Here is a 17,823-nt window from a genome sequence, read left to right on the forward strand (position 1 = left end):
TACCGACGTCCGTCCCATTCGGATAATTCCTTCGTGGTGCGTCTTGTGTGTGTGTGTGTGTGTGTGTGTGTGTGTGTGTGTGTGTGTGTGTGTTTGGCAGGACATACCAGTAAAAAGCCGGATATGTCCGGTTACAGCTGAACGCCTGGCAACCCTGGGCCCACACCAAGTGGGACCAACAGCGGATACTCAACGTGAGAGTGTCACGGAAACGCTGACAATCTGAATTGGCACACACATAAAGAAAGCAATCATCTCGCGAACGCTCACTCAGAAAGCTTCCAGAACCAACTTTAAATGATGGACCTAGGCATACAGTAAAACCTCATAGGTATTGCAGGCACAGCGGCCGCGCAGACGAGATGAGACTAGCTACAGCGCGCACAGTAACATTCAAGCATTCATTGTCTCTGCTCTCCATCGGTGACTGGAAAGGAAACGTGCGGTACTATGTTAAGTACCTTCTGCTGTGCGTTTCACAGCTCTGTCCTAGTTTGTACGTAGGTGTAACAGGTAACTGTTTTTAAAGTAGATTGGATCCGGTTGATTGGTTGGGAGTTACGGGACTAAAACTGACGTGCTCGCTCCCTCGATCAAGACGTGGTTCATCCAGAATTAGTGACGTCCGCCACACATGCAACCGGATAATGAAAGTCCGCAGGAGTGGCAAAATCTAGGTACTGAAGACAATACTAATGCCAGAGTTGAGAAGTATATGGACCGGGTACACAGGTCACAGCTAGAGGTGTACTCATTCCGCTTTCAACCTGCCCATGCTTGCCTGTCAGGCAAGGACGCTGCCGCACGTTATAAGTAGATTGGGCAGGCTAAAAGGAGTCTTGCTTTCCTGCCTGCCCGCCTTACCGCAATGCTACGCTACGTAGCAGTGTATTCTGTACGCTTTTATTGTAATGTTATCAGTAGGGTTCGGAAGTTGATGAAAAATCTTTATCTCAAGACGAGACTCAACGAAATATGTATTCACTGGGGGTCATTATAGGCCACATAATGGTGGATTTGATTTGTCCTTTTCTTCCTTATCGGAGTATTTCGGGCTGGCTTACTTATTTTGATATAAACGGTTTTCTCTCCAACGTCATCCTCTTTCGACTAGTACTGGCTATTCTCAATTCGAACGGTCATAAGGTCACCGGTAATATATGTAATATGTAGCAAGCAGAACCATCTCTGAAAGCCGAGAACGTTTGCACCTAAGAACCTGAAGACGCACATTATACGACAACGGCAACTAAAGTAAGGTTATGGAAATCTAGTTTCTGTAACCTTAGGTGTTTCAGCGAAATATGACCCCAGTTATACCAATTCTAATTTCATTTTGCAGGGCGTGTATAGCGGATTCGCTGAATTCATTCTAAGTGGTGAAAATAATTCATTATAAATTCCCCAAATGCATTGTAGCATATACGAAATTAGTTTTTCATATTATTTTAATCTAAAAAGCACATATCTGAAAGAAGAAGCTTCTCTTTCATATTAAGTTACATACGACCAGAGTGCAGTTTTTTAAAATCCACTGAACCATTTTTTCCTATTCAAACAGTTTTTGCTCTACATTCCGAAAGCTTATACACTGCAGAATGCCCTCAAGACCTTAGCACACATTTCCACAGCTCTGTCAGCCACTGAGTCTTTGTCATCGTTTAAAATAATAATGGAACGAGGAAACTATTGTCAGATTTGCAAATATATATACATAATCTAGGTTCCCGAATGAGACTTTAGTAACTTTTTACACAATTTGCACTGCGAGATACGTACCGATTTCCATGAAGCTGCCTCATAAACACACGAAAATTTTTCCCTGCTGGACTTCGGCTCTGTCTCGAGATTGGTATATATTCCCCAATTCCTAATTTCGTCACAATCTCCTGTAAGTTTGGTTTGTTCATTTCACTGCTCCTACCGTTGTGATAAATGAGCTGTAGTGAAACCACCTACGTATGCAACATTATACCCGGCTTGTCACGTTGGGTTGATAACGCAACCTGCTGTCAGGTGCAGCAAGGCTGAACGGCCTGCTTTAATCACTGTGCTTCAGTATACATCTACGCTTTTGTCTCCATTTTGAAAGGTTAAGTTGCTTTACTGGCTGCGGCGGAATTAGGGGCAGGCAGGCTCGAAGCAGAAATTGTCCATCTCTGATTAGAGCAGACGAGTGGTCTCTCAGGATGAGTGAGGTACAGCTAACATACGTCACTGGTCAGCAGTGAGAAGAAGCAACCTCGTTTCGGTCGCGGCGGTTTGGAGCTAAAGCCCGTCTCACACGGAGCAAGATTCGCTGTAAGTTTCCTTGCTGGCTCGCGCGGCGGCTACCTTGCGGGCTCCGTCGTCTGCTGGCGGGCTACCTTGCTGGGAACCTTGTAAGATTTCCAGGATAGGTCCGGTGCTATTTTTCTTGCAAGGTTCCCTGCGTGCTACCTGCGTTGGCCAATCATGAGGCGTTTCGTTTGTGACGTCAGACGCGGAAAGCTTGGGCGGGAAGCCTTTGTTGATAGTCGCTTTTCTGCTGTTGTGAGGTGCGGTAGGAAGTTCTTATAATTATTAAATAATGGCACCGCAGTGGTCCAAGGAAGCGATTGAAGCACTGATATGTACTTATAGGGAAGAACAGTGTCTGTACGTCGTGAAAAGCGCAAACTATTATAATAAACACTTGCGTGCAGAGGCACTCGTTTTGCAAATACCAATACATCCATTTGTATAAAATTTGCAAAGGATTTACGATCTTCTATCCTATAAAATAAAGTCGTATATAACAGTCATTATTGGTATATTTATAAATGAAATGGTGATACTTTTCAAACAAAAGTAGGTGTTATGCGAATTAACCTCAACTCTTTATGAAGCATGGAGAGCACACCTTTTCCAGCGTTTCTCCTCTTAATCCAGTTTTTCGTCCATTCTTTCTTTCTTTCTTCTTCTCTCATTAGCATGCATTTCTGCATCGTTTAGCACCAAAACAGCTAAAAACGCCAGATTGCTCTGAACATCTGTACCTGAAGCAGCCATCTTCGTTCGATACAACATGCAGCCGATCACAACACAATTAGCTGACGATCTTGCACCGTGGGAGAGCTTCGGCACGGAAGATAGCCGGCTCCTTTGCCTGCAAGCCGGCAGGCATGCACGCCATCTCGCAAACTTGCGGCGAACCTTGCTCCGTGTGAGACGGGCTTAGGATAGGAGAGAGGAGGCGCTGTCTGCGGGACTCGTCACAAAGCGCATTGTCCTCAGGACAGCCGTGAGTCATGCGTGCGGAATTTGACTGGCTAGCCAGCAGCAGGTGGCGAGGGCTTCATTCCGTCTACCAGCAGCTGGAATGTGTTTATTTTATTCCTATCTGGCACAGGTTTCACAATTAAAGAGCCACCCCACGTATACACAAAACAACTACGCCTGTATTTGTATTGCCTGCATATCTACAAAATGTTGATTCCGTAACCAGACACTTTCCTACATACACACACGCATTATAAGCATTTACATACGTTTGAAGATTTGATAGCTGCACCTCCACACCCTCTGCGGCAATGGAGCTCGACAGTCGTTTTAAAAGAGCCACGGTTTTAAATACACTAAACTTACCACTAAACAACTAGTCACCGTGAAAGCAGTGAGCTCAGTTAAAATACTATCATAGTTTAGTGTGTTATAAGGACGTATTTCAAAACTGTAGGTGGAAAGTTAGCGGCAAACTGATTAGGGCTCTCAGTTACGACCAAATATCAGTGTCGACATAGCCACACATTCTGAAAAAAGCTGTTGAATACGTGTGCATGGGGAATCATTGCAGGAATTTCGCTCGTGGGAGCAGACACCGTTGAAACCACGAGCTGTGTTTGTTGATGTCCAGTGAGGACGCTCTTGACGACGCTGTGAGAGCCCCCCCCCCCCCCCCCCCCCAACCACCCAGACGTACGCTGTAGGTAGAAACATTGTGCTGCAGTGGGGACTCTTGCACCCAAGTTCAGCAGCTAATGAAGTGCTTAGTCCGCTGCGTGTCTCCGTCGATGGTAGGCGAGCACAATCAGGTTACGTCCTCTTGTTCTCCGTAATCACATTAAGGCAGCTATCTGCAATCCATGACTGAATTTCAGGTGTGTCACTTTTACGAAGATGTGTTCGGAATACTGTTTACTTCATGTATCTGTGGATTGCAAGGTGTACTTCACTATAACGATTCCCTTCTGCAGCACTAGATCTTTTTCATTCACGCTCCCAGTTCTTTCTTAACGTTTCTTTCAACTGAACTACGAAATCTAAGAACAGGATCTTATTGTACTCCTAACAGCTGACAGCAACCGATTCTTTCGTTCACTTGTCTGGCGTGAAAGCCGCGTGGCCTTTTACACATATAACTTCGTCGTTCCTTTCCTGCAAGTACTCCACATTATCAATTATCTAATATACCAGGTTTCCTAAAGACCTTGTTTGAGGTGGTATCGAAGTACTTGTAGGGCTGTTACAGTCCGACAGTATAACAGTCTCCTGATTTACGTTTTAGGAAATATACTTCAGCATCGAGAAAATTATTTTTCATTTTGGTATCATAATCGATGTAGGCCTACTGTTTACACTCCATTAACATGATCCTGTAAGTTGTTATATCGTCGGGTGTTACCTATAACTTCAGAAGCTGTGAATGATACGGTTAAAATTACGCTTACACCACGGTATCTTTGTTAATGTTTCCTCCTTATTTTGAATCTCTTGATAATTCGAGACAAGAGGGAACGCCGTTCTTTCTTCATCCAGTATCTATCTACCTGAATAATATTGTACAATGGCTCTGAGCACTATGGGACTTAACATCTGTGGTCATCAGTCCCCTAGAACTTAGAACTACTTAAACCTAACTAACCTAAGGACAACACACACATCTATGCCCGAGGCAGGATTCGAACCTGCGACCGTAGCGGTCGCGCGGTTCCAGACTGTAGCGCCAGAACCGCTCGGCCACCAGCGGCCGGCCTGCAGTTATCAATCGATGAAGTTGATGCAACGGAAGATCCAGCGCTTCAAGCAGTAGAGAAATGCTCTTTACGAAAGATGCCGGAAAAGACCAGCACTGACGTCGACGCAGCGCTATGCGCTCTACCTGAAGGGCAATAAGTATTTTTGAGTGCACTGTTATAGTTCTTCTATAGTGTGGCGATTCCTTGAGCACATATCTCACTGGTAAAATAATAATAATTATAATGATACAGTGAGGGGGGGGGGGAGGAGATCCTGGAGCTTAAGATTACTGCCTTTGCCGACTACCTATTCTCGCTCCTCTTATGGCAACACGTGTGGCGTCTGGTTCACTCTTCTCCAGCCTCGCTCCTCTTATGGCAACAATTGTGGCATCTGGTTCCCTCTTCTCCAGCCTAATGTGAATGTAAAATGACTCGCCCCACATAATTCCTATTAATCGTACAAATGATCCACGGGACATGAAACTGACATGTCGTGGCCTCACGATTGAGTCCCCAGTTCTCGAGACTGACTCTGATAGCTTGGTGCTGTATTTTTGCAGGTGCATTAGGTGTTCTTAGGAAACCATTCCTTGATCTGAGACAGAGGCGTGCTGGGTAATAACCGACTAAAGGCTCCACTGGCTACTGTTTCTCGGCGAATATCATGTGGTACCATGCCAGTTAAGCTTTGCAGCTCCTCCAGTGGTAACTCGTGCTGTCAGCTCGTGACAACATGGCGTGTCCATTGAGAGCCATTTCCGCCATTTTTACGTGCAGGATACAGTCAATACTGGGCAAGTGTATTCAGCTGTCGAGTATCACGGCGTGGAAAGTTTGGCATCGTTTTATCCCTATGTTATTTCAATCACCTTTCACCCAATTTTATCTAAAACACACACTTTATGCTTTATGTTTGAGCAGTAGCTCTTGTAGATAACGTCTCGGACCAAGATAACATCGAGGTATTTAATGCACCCCAGGGTTCTCTAGCTGCGATACCGAGAAAGGTGCCGTACTGGTTGACACACCGAACCACCATTCGGCGGCACGACTGTTACCATACGGGTGTCCAGATTTAGATCTTCAATGGTTTCGAGAAACCGCAATAGGCAAATGCAAGTACTCTGTCTCCAACGAGTTCGTCGTCAATGGGAAATTATACCCCACTTTCCCTCCTTCTCGATGTGATGTTCTTAAGCCCTTATGTTGGCGCAAGAGATGATGACTTCGTCCTTCAAGACAACTCTCGGCCATGTTGGATATGTCTCGTAGATACTATACTCATGAACAGCAAAATGAGTGAACGGAATAGCTGGCTCAATGTTTTGACCTCAGTTCCACAGAACATATTTGGAAACGCGCAAGGGAAGGAAGTGTGGCGCTGAATGCAGACCCTTCAGAATTAGAAGCGGCTAACAGAACACCATTCATCTCATATTGAAGTTACGATCCACATCGGTGTGTGTATTGCTTTGCTAATAATCAGAATCTGAAACATAAACTACTGGCCATAAAAATTGCTACACCAAGAAGACATGCGGATGATAAACGGGTATTCATTGGAAAAATATATCATACTAGAACTGACATGTGATCACATTTTCACGCAATTTGGGTGCATAGATCCTGAGAAATCAGTACTCAGAACAACCCCCTTTGGCCGTAATAACGGCCTTGATACGCCTGGGCATTGAGTCAAACAGAGCTTGGATGGCGTGTACAGGTACAGCTGCCCATGTAGCTTCAACACGATACCACAGTTCATCAAGAGTAGTGACTGGCGTATTGTGACGAGCCAGTTGCTCGGCCACCATTGACTAGACGTTTTCAATTGGTGAGAGATCTGGAGAATGTGCTGGCCAGGGCAGCAGTCGAACATTTTCTGTATCCAGGAAGGCCCGTACAGGACCTGCAACATGCGGTCGTGCATTATCCTGCTGAAATGGAGGGTTTCGCAGGGATCGAATGAAGGGTAGAGCCACGGGTCGTGACAGATCTGAAATGTAACGTCCACTGTTCAAATTGCCGTCAGTGCGAACAAGAGGTGACCGAGACGTGTAACCAATGGCATCCAATACCATTACACCGGGTGATGCGCCAGTATGGCGATGACGAATACACGCTTCCAATGTAGGTTCACCGCGATGTCGCCAAATACGGATGCGACCATCATGATGCCGTAAACAGAACCGGGATGCATCCGAAAAAATGACGTTTTGTCATTCGTGGACCCAGGTTCGTCGTTGAGTACACCATTGCAGGCGCTCCTGTCTGTGATGCAGCGTCAAGGGTAACCGCAGCCATGGTCTCCGAGTTGATAGTCCATGCTGCTGCAAACGTCGTCGAACTGTTCGTGCAGATGGTTGTTGTCTTGCGAACGTCCCCATCTGTTGACTCAGGGATCGAGACGTGGCTGCACGATCCGTAACAGACATGCGGATAAGGTGCCTGTCATCTCGACTGCTAGTGATACGAGGCCGTTGGGATCCAGCACGGCGTTTCCGTATTACCCTTCTGAACCCACGGATTCCATATTCTGCTAACAGTCATTGGCTCTCGACCAACGCGAGCAGCAATGTCGCGATACGATAAACCGCAATCGCAATAGGCTACAATCCGACCTTTATCAAAGTCGGAAACGTGATGGTACGCATTTCTCCTCATTACACGAGGCATCACAACAACGTTTCACCAGGCAACGCCGGTCAACTGCTGTTTGTGTATGAGAAATCGGTTGGAAACTTTCCTCATGTCAGCACGCTGTAGGTGTCGCCACCGGCGCCAACCTTGTGTGAATGCTCTGAAAAGCTAATCATTTGCATATCACAGCATCTTCTTCCTGTCCGTTAAATTTCGCGTCTGTGGCACGTCATCTTCGTGGTGTAGCAATTTTAATGGCCAGTAGTGTATGTAGTCATGGGGAAAAATCTTTATACACCGTTGCTGACGTAGAATAACTTTATTTATTAGAACTAAAGATCACAATCAGAGATATTATTTGGGAAACTAACATTATGGAGTATTCTCCATAATCTGTACGTATAAAAAGGATTAACGAAATTAGCGTTCTGAAAAAAAAAAAAAAAAAAAAAAGGAGAGTATAAAAATGCTCTGTCAGCTGGTTTCACACAGTGGGGAAAAATGCATTTATACAAACAAAGAAAATTACAATGTACATAAATAAAATGAAAATGCTAATACTTTGTCAAGATTCCTCTTCTATTATCACTTCTGTTAACCTTTTTCGCAGGGAATAAACCATTTTTTTTAGTCTCTGAGGCAATATTTTGCTAGTCTTGTTGTAGACATTGTTTCAGAGCACTCTTACTCCATATTCCATGTTTTTTTGAGTATTCTTTCAAGCATTCTAGAAAGATGTTCAGTTGGATTAAGGTTTGCACTCTGTGCTGGAAACTTGAGAACATGGGGAGTATGGTACATCAACCACAGATGAATAATTGCCGCTGTAAGCTTAGGGTCATCGTCTTGTTGAATGTAGTAATCTGTGGCTGAGCCCACACTATCAACACTTTTTGTAGATTTTCCTTCTGGATATTTAAATACTGAAATAAAAACATGTTGCCCATCAGCTGATCTAGCCATACATCCCCATACCATTTCCTCCACCACCGTACTTTACTGAGGGTTGAATGTGTTTGGGATCCAACTCAGTATCTGGTTGTCTCACACCAAAATTATGCCATCATTTACAAATATGTTAAATATACTTTCATCTGTGAACAGTGCCTTGTCCTAGAAACTTGTGTTCTTGCCTATATGCTCTCGAGAAAATTCAAGTTTCAAGTTCTTGTTCTTCTTGTTGGTGTATGGTTTTCTTCTAGGTGCGCTAGCTCCGTAACCTGCACTCACTGAAAATATAGCGAACAGCCCTTGGTGTCATTTCCTTCCTGAACTAATCATTAACATGCGCAGATAACGCAGAAGCTGTCAATCTAGGATCTTTTATGACCATCCTTGTTAACATATTTCGACGTCTTTGTGTTAGCTCCTGTGGTTGGCCTCTCCTTTCGCTATTAATCCGAGTATTTCTCTAAAATATTGTCGGGCTGCACAATTGCGTCGCTTCTTCCGATAATATCAGGTGTTTCTGAAAATTATTTCCCCTTGTCATCTTGCGAAATAACTATTTGCCTATCCTTTACAGTCGCTTCCTCCCCTTTGTGGCCCATTTTGCTGTTGCACGACATTCACAGCGTATCAGAACCAACCTGCACAAGGTGCAGCTTGCCACGGAAGGCGTTACTTGCTGCTAGTGGTTCATTAGTAGTTTTTATGTTTACATTTCTGGTAGTGTATGAATACTTTTCTCCCACTATGTGACGCTAGCTGGTATAGAATTTTTGTTTTCTTTTTGCAGAAGGCTAATTTAGTTAATTCCTTTGTATGTGCAGATTAGGAAAGAAATCCCATACTGTTAATGCACTAATTAATACGTATATCTGGTTGCAGTCTTTAGGTCTGACAAATGAAGCTGTTCTACATGAACAACAGTGTATGAATACTTTTTTCCATGACTGTATTTTGTAAGTATCAAACTGGTCCTATGAGAAGACATAAAATCCTTTGTGTGGTAATGTGTTTTTATACATTTCAAGTGCTCTTGGCAATGTCTAGGAGTCAGGCTAAGCAATTTCCTACCACCAGAACTATTATCGGCAGCCCTAAATAAAGTTTTCAGTTTGCTTAACTGGGAATACGAAGAAGGCATACATGTTACTGGAAAATTCCTCAGCTACATTCGGTTTTGGGCGCCATCCGGTTGTTCGCACCTACAGCAGATAAACTTCAATAACGAATAGAAGATCTTAACTGAACATCTTGGAAAGTGGTTATGGGAAGTTAAAATGTGCTCGCACAGAGCATTATGGTATACACGAGGAAGATAGCGAAACACTCCCATACATCATCAGAGTTGTGAAGTGTATACGTGAACAACTCTGGTAACGGACGAAACGTCGCAGCACCGGTTTAGACAGATGAAACTATATGACATGAGAATTCTGACACGGTCTCTACATGTGTAATGCATAGCCACTGGCCTGAAATAACACGGAGGTAAGTGGAAAAATACAAACTGAAAAACGTACGGGTCATTCGCGGATTACGAAAATATACCAAAGTGTGTATAGTTGCATGGTTACTGGGTATTTAGCTAAGCAGGAAATTACACACGAAATGGGAACATAAGAACATAATTTGACACATATTTGGGTGAAAATAATATAACGTATATAGTTTAATATGGAGCTCTATCCCAATATTCCAAAGCATTTCAGAAAGCCAGTGGAAACAAGTTTTTAATGGTGCCCGAAGTAAGTTTTCTCTCTACTGTTGTCCTAGAAGGGGTATTCGTCGCAGATGAATGAAGTGTGTAGCGTACGTGGTTGTTACGTCTACATACAAGCGTCTCTGTTCCTACCCTCATGGATTTCTATTGGTAATTTGTGGCAAAGCATCTTTACAGCGCTTCACACTGTCTGGTATCTAACTTCATGCGGAAAGATCTAATAAAGAAATAAAACCGCTCGGTGACATTTCGCATACATGCGAATAAAATTTGTGCGTCTTTTACTGCGACAATACGACAATTTGCGGAATCGGCCGATATTTACGATGGATTTGGTCCTTTGGGGGGCAGTTTCCTCGTTTCTTTTACATGTATCTACCCACTTGATTAATGAAACGTAAGTACTTATCCCTAATAATCCACTGCGTGAACGGCCGCTTATTCGCGGAAATAACATAAATACAGGTAGCTACGTGGTAACACAATTGTTAAAAAACGTAGACGCCATGCGGGAAAGACAGCTGACTGAAATACTTAAAGTGACAGGGAGACTGGGTTTCTGTAAAAGGTTCATGATGCTGTGAAACAAGACATTTGAGTTCCACAAAAACCACGAATAAGGACAGCAACAGAAAACGTCAGATCCAATAATCAGACAGCTATGATTTCCTAAATATATTTCCGAGCTACTTGAAGTTAATATCACAATCGATTGCTTGATAAGGTCCAGATATGTTTGCCCTCGACTCGCATTTAATGCTTTGTCACAGAACAATTCAAACAAAAACAGGAACTTCACATTAGTAAACCTGAATGACGTCCACACGGAGAAGCTAGTAAAGCAATAGACGCTCGACATTAGCTGTAGTCTTTATGATGAGCCGTCGATTAAATTATTATGCATCGTCATCACACCTAAAGTTTCTAACAGAGGGTTGCCTTAAACAGTGTACATTCTGCCTACACCAAAGTACTGTCGCACGGAAGTGCTGACGGCGCCGCCAGTTCACTGGCATGCAAATCATGCTTCGAGAGAAACGCTCTTTCTTGTTGCTGCTCTGTTTCTACTTTCTCTGGAGGAGTTCGCACAGGAAAATACTTTGGAACAGATTCTCTAATGACGAATGGAGATCCATTCAAAACTAAGGAACTTGCAATTTCGCCTCGTGTTATGACTTATGTTTACAAGCAAGCACCTGACATTTGCTGTGGTAGTCACATTGACGAAATTTAACTATGGGTCAAGGAACGACGCTCACAAAGTAAACTATTTGCTGCGGATTTTATATGACAAGTGAACAAAGTAAACGAAGTCATCATTTCGTAAAAATTATGTTTCATTCCATAATATCATACTCGATAGTTTTGTCTCTGATTCTACGGATAAAGTAGTTTCAACAGTTCACAGATACGGACTTCATTGTGGCAACCTACAGATAGCTCGAGGAAACAAGCTTGTTGGGAGAATCACTGAAAAGTCACACTGCATGATAGTGAAAAAAGCTTGGTAACTGGCACCAAGAGAGCCGTAGAAAAACACAAGTAAAATGTTTCCTCTGTAGCCATTACCTAATTCTCACTTCTCCTTCATTTTGTCCATGAGTATGTAAAACATACGTTCGCACATAAGCATTTCGTAATTCAATTACTCGGGTATATAGGTGATACAGGTACAGCACTGCATCTTTTTGAATACATTGTTAACGACGAAAACAAAAGCGGCAGCATGATGATAAAAGCCACTACATGTATACCACACAAACAATCGTAAGTATCCTATGCAACATCGCTTAACACACAACGCAGTTTGATGACACTGGCCGTCTTCTACAAATCACCGAATTTTCCCTGTTGATGCGTCTCACGAAAAACAGTGACGACTGTATCGACGCTTATTACATTATATTAGCGAACTGTTCCAAAAATATATCATAATGAATAACAGATCTCCGTACTGACGAACTTAATACCAGCAGCCTTTTTTTTTCTTTTTTTAGAAAAAAGTGGGGGGGGGGGGCGTAGGGGGTGTTGTCTACTAATTTCAACAGAAGAACTCTTGGATGAAATCCAAACCTACTTCTTTTAATGTACAACATAAATGAATGAGCATAAGCATTCGCGTCATATCGATGGCTTCCCAAAGATTACTAAATTCCAGCAACAGAAACCTGTTGCTATGGATACGCGGTACAACAAATACAGAAAAAAATATGGCGCGAAACGGATTTGAGGTGCTCCCTGGCCTAAGGCAATACAGTATCATCATTTATGGAATCAAAGAAGTTAATAAACTATGCATAGCAATGAGTTTGTGAAAGGCTGCGACAAGAAAAAGAAAGAACGACTGCAACTTACCGTGTGCAAACTGTTCTGCAGGCCCATGTCTTGTTTCTTCTCGGTCTTCTTTGCAGCTCGTTTAGTTTTGGTTTCCAGAAACCGTTGTTTCAGTATAAGTGTCTCCTGCATATTCTGCTCAACAACACCATTGAAACACTGATCGAATCGCGGCACGCAGTCGTTTTGTCTACGGCGATAATTCTCTATGCGTCTCCTTAACCTGTCAAACACAGCCTGCCTCTTTGGAGTTGGCACTTCACCCATGACGTTAGTTGTTGTTCCTGTGCCGCCTCCGCCACCCCCTAGAATACCTGGGGGTGGCGGGACGCCAGGCACCGGGGGCTTCCGGGAACCAAGCCCCGTGTCCACGCAGCCGCCCACGCCGTGATCCAGGACGCCTGTCTCGCAGACACACAGGCCTAAAGGGTATGCCAGCTTGTCACTTCATACCCTCACAATAATAAGCACAATCACGCCTACTGCCATCCGGCGTTTACGCTACTTTTGAACACGCTCACCCTGGTTACCAAGCACCGTCACAACGCTTGTCTCAGCCACAGCACTGTCACTGTTTCACACTGCTTATTTATCCACCACCACAACACAACAGGTTGTTGCCGCATAACCTCACCACGCGACCCACACGTTTCGACATGTCAGCGACGTTTGCTTACTGGAACAGGTTTAGCTTCCAGCATCCTAGCAGTGATGCCATGTTAGACTATATTTGCGACACCTTTCACATTTGTTACAATTACTGACACGAATGATACATCACACGGACATTTCTTGATACTGTGACGTACGACAACCTTTATCTCGGAGCTGCGCGATAACATATACGCCAGCGTTCCGCACAATTATCTTTGGGGTCCACATGCGTACGAGGATATTCGTACTTAACCGGCGCGTGGGTTAAAACGAGATACTCAACAGCTCTCTTGTCGTAGCTGCACACAAGTGGCGCGCGTCATTGGCGGCATCTGCTGACTAAACAGCCGACTGCTAGTCACGTGGTACAAAATGGCTGCTTCCATACGACTACAGCGTGTAGTGAAACTTGGAAATTTAATTTTGCAGAACGAAGTACATTTTTTACGCCATGAAGCGGCTAGGACATGTGTTTTAAAACGAAGAATATGTGGTAGGTTTACAAACTTATTACTTTTGATACCAAAATACTTCTTGCTGTTTAAAGCAAATCGTGTTGCCGGTTCACACAATGTGGAATGCTTGGATTGCAGTTGTGTTTATTGTTTAGTATTTACTGACATTTTGTTGACAGTTCTTCAACTCTTTGATTTGAGTAAGTAAGATAATCGTGTACGTCTTTGCACAGGTTTAAACATTAAAGAATAAAGTACATTGTTTTTTTTAGTGACGTTTGTATAGCAATGTTTACTTCTAATGGTGTGCATAAATTCCATCTCTGTTTTGAGACATTATCTGTGTCAGCCTTTCCTACCATTTTCGCAATCGGTCAGTGGTTCGTGCTTCAGTCATTTCACTAAAAGACATGTACTCAATAAAAAATCAGTGGAAATGTTTGGACATGATTCGCACTCTCTCTCTCTCTCTCTCTCTCTCTCTCTCTCTCTCTCTCTCATTGAACGTCGTGGAATACGTTTCTGCTTTGTAACATCGTGTTAAATGATTTATTGTTTTCTTTAGGTCGTGCACTAGAGTCCTGTGTAGGTGCCACGACGCAGCTGAGGTTATACAGCACAAAAACTGAAACTGCGTCAGGTGATTCGACAGATTATCATACAGTCATCAAAGATACCGAGAAAGTAACAGGTAAGCCTATGTTTTAGTTAAACCAATATTGCCATTGTCGTAATTTGTTTCACAGTTGGAAAAAAAAACACCCAGTTCACTCGATTTTCATTTCAGTGTTTCTGTAATGGCTTTCCACTTGAAGGAGCTAAATATATGTTAACCTAAGGAACTAAATTTTCTTGTGACGCTAAAGGTACATTTATATTTAAATGACATTGTACTGAATGTTTGCCATTTGAATAGCCAGAATTACAAAATAACAAACATCACTTCTGCAAACACTTTCCAGTTTTGTTTATATTTTTTTATGACATTAACACAAATCAGAATATTGAATTTTATTATGGTTGAAAGACTGTGCACCCTACTTCGTGCACTTTTACAGCAAACTTGCTCCATAACCAAATCAGATAACAGCTTTAGGGATGCAAAAGTTGCTCTACGGTTCATCTCACATGACAGATTTAAGTTGGTCATTTATAATAAATTTTCAACCTCCCAAGTAAAAGTTTTATCTCTTATTTTTTGTAGATTAAAATACATAACATTTTGATGTTTACCTGTAAATAAGCATGGAAAGGCGTTTCCTCAGAGAAGTACTTAAATATTAGAGATTTGAAATGTTATCGATTCTCTTGTATTCATTTCTTATACTAATTGTCTTGCTATGATAAAAAAATTAGGTGTTTTACAGAAATGCAGAAATAATTAATTTTCTCTACTGAAATTTGGCTACACAGGAGTAATTTCAGTCTATTTGTACATAAAACTGCATTTTTCTGAACTGATTAGTTGAAATATGCGCATAACTGCAAACGTGCGCTCTCTCTCTCTCTCTCTCTCTCCACCTCTCCCTTCCCCCTCTCGCTTTTTTTCTTTCTCCCCCTCCCTTTCCCTCTCTCTCTTTCTTCCCATCAAATTTACATTTTTTGGCTTTGCCAACTCACAGCCGATTGTTGCCATTCCAACTTAACACATACCTTGGGCTAATGTACAGAATCAGTCTGCCATCACTAGTAACATAATTGGGAAGGATAGGATGCTCTGTGACACTGCAGACCTTACATACTATACAATAAATTTGGCAATTCCTTTGTTGCAAGAAGACACAGTCGAGCAAATGTGGTTAAATTTTTTCCTGAAGTTTTTCTTATCGTTTACAACAGCATTAAATTAACTTTAATGCTGTCCTAATGCTTGTGCAGCTGTGTAAATTGATGCTTTTTGTGGCACAGTCACATTAAGTAAAGGATAATGTAGGTAGAATTTATTTTGTATGTGATTGCTGTTATTCTGTTGAAATTCTGAATATAAAATATATGGAAGTGCATATTTTTTCCTAAGAAATATCTTCTCTGGATTACTAGTTGTGAGTTTGATATTTGTATAATGTTTCAAGAAAAGTGAGCAAGGGGAAACTACAGCCGTAATATTTTCCGAGGGCGTGCAGCTTTACTGTATGGTTAAATGATGATGGCGTCCTCTTGGGTAAAATTTTCTGGAGGTAAAATAGTCCCCCATTCGGATCTCCGGACGGGGACTACTCAAGAGGAAGTTGTTATCAGGAGAAAGAAAACTGGCATTCTACAGATCGGAGCGTGGAATGTCAGATCCCTTAATCGGGCAGGTAGGTTAGAAAATTTGAAAATCTGCCAGGAAGTTTCATATCAGCGCACACTCCGCTGCAGAGTGAAAATCTCATTCTAGTCATGTAACAGTCTTTTGTTGTGCATTTCTGCAACTAAAGGGGTCCTCTTTATGGTGAATAGCAATCCACACTTTTCCAAGTATTTTTAACTGAAGATATTAAATCACAGCACTTTTACACAGTAGAAGCACATGTTTCTGTTATGTTTCAGGTAAATTAGTTGACCACATTTGGTTCACTTGTTCACTGGTTTCCTTTTCTTGGACCCAGAACTGTTCAAACACGTCTTCCTTTCGCTCTTATCACTTCGTACGCTAACACGTCATCATGAAATAAATTCTCCCATATTTGAGATTCTGATGGCTTTTGCCCCAAATTCAGTCTTTGGCTGTTAGTCCAGGTGTTCTTCCATTCAAAATGTTAAACTAAGGTGTTTTTCTTGCTCTAACTGGCCGACAATGTTCCCACGTTAAATTATTTTGTCCGTAAAAGTGCTGTGTTTGCTGTGAGGAATTATTTGTGGTACAGATCACATCAGTCACTTCTTCCAATAAAGTATTTTCTTCACTAGTATCATTTTCTGTTTCATAGTCATCATCAACTACCACAAAATCAATCTCAGCGTCAGAATCATGAAAAATGTTGTAGTCATTCCCATTTTTCTCTTCACCTATACCATGTAACTCCCCTTGCATCCAAGCTACAACTTTTGGATCAGCTGCAGAAGTCTTGCTCCCCATAGAAAGTCACTCCATGCTATAACTGAACAGTAACATAGATTCATGCATATAATAAAATGCCATAAAATAATCTGAAAAGGCAATTTAAAGCAAAACAACATGTGGTCTATCTAATTATTATACTTCATGCAAAATGTGCAGTATTCCAGGCTCCGTATTTCGCATTCAGCTCTAAGTAATACATGTTATTGCTAGCTTGACGAAGTTGAATTGATTGTTGAATGTTGCTTTACATGTGGCAAGTATTAAGATGAAGGTACTGAGAAAGGGAAACCGAGTGCTTGCTTGTGTTACCACACTTGAACTTTAAAAATTAATGCTGGATATGAGCAACTGATGTTTCACGTTAAGGGTTATTACTGATTTACAGTAGTTTACATTCAGTAGAATTGCAGAGTGGGGTGTTGGTGGTTTGTTAAGTTTGGAAAAATTGTTTATTTTAACACACACACACACACACACACACACACACACACACACACACACACTCTCTCTCTCTCTCTCTCTCTCTCTCTCTCTCTCTCTCTGCCATGATATTAAACAATATATGTTGAATTGTTATATTCAAGATAATGTTCCAGAACATTAGGTTTGTCTTTATACATTCCATAAAGTTTTGTTCATGAATGTGTCCAGCATTGTCTCAGGCTTACCAACCACTGTGAATAGACCATTGCGATTCCTGTAGATTGACATTGTATAGATGCACAGTTGGATTGTTAGTTGACCTCTACACACTCAGTGTTATTGGCACAATAATGCAGTATTGTGTCAGATTATATGAAAATATGCATTGCAGAACATGAGCAGAAATTGTGCACAGCGGGCAAAGCATATCTGAGAACCTTCTGTGACGATTTCAGTGGGAAAGGGGCTCCTTTATGGAAGCATAGGTTCATAAACCACAGCTGCTCATTAGAAATTAAACAAGTGAACTGTATACTTTATAGAGCACGTACACTCTTTTTCTATATATCTCTGTTGTAACTATCTGTTGCAAAATCAATAAAACAGGTACTCTTATTGATAGCT

At 42.1% G+C, this 17,823-nt stretch overlaps 2 protein-coding genes across 2 annotated transcripts in view; one reads left to right on the forward strand and one right to left on the reverse strand.

Moving 5' to 3' along the window:
* Window positions 1–13,568, reverse strand: part of LOC126199648 (neurogenic protein mastermind-like) — a gene marked incomplete at its 3' end in the record, with an annotated part of 416,388 nt that extends 402,820 nt beyond the window's left edge. The window contains exon 1 of the mRNA XM_049936575.1: window positions 12,643–13,568. Coding sequence (XP_049792532.1) covers window positions 12,643–12,888 — 246 coding nt within the window. The remainder of the gene's footprint in view (window positions 1–12,642) is intronic.
* Window positions 13,569–13,613: 45 nt separating this feature from the next.
* The window catches only part of LOC126198530 (heat shock protein 75 kDa, mitochondrial), a 379,324-nt gene continuing 375,114 nt past the window's right edge, over window positions 13,614–17,823 (forward strand). The window contains exons 1-2 of the mRNA XM_049934925.1: window positions 13,614–13,768; window positions 14,296–14,421. Of these exons, the coding sequence (XP_049790882.1) occupies window positions 13,648–13,768; window positions 14,296–14,421 (247 nt within the window). The 5' untranslated portion in view covers window positions 13,614–13,647. The remainder of the gene's footprint in view (window positions 13,769–14,295; window positions 14,422–17,823) is intronic.

The sequence above is a fragment of the Schistocerca nitens genome, chromosome 8 (genome assembly GCF_023898315.1).
Source record: "Schistocerca nitens isolate TAMUIC-IGC-003100 chromosome 8, iqSchNite1.1, whole genome shotgun sequence".
Lineage (NCBI taxonomy): Eukaryota > Metazoa > Arthropoda > Insecta > Orthoptera > Acrididae > Schistocerca > Schistocerca nitens.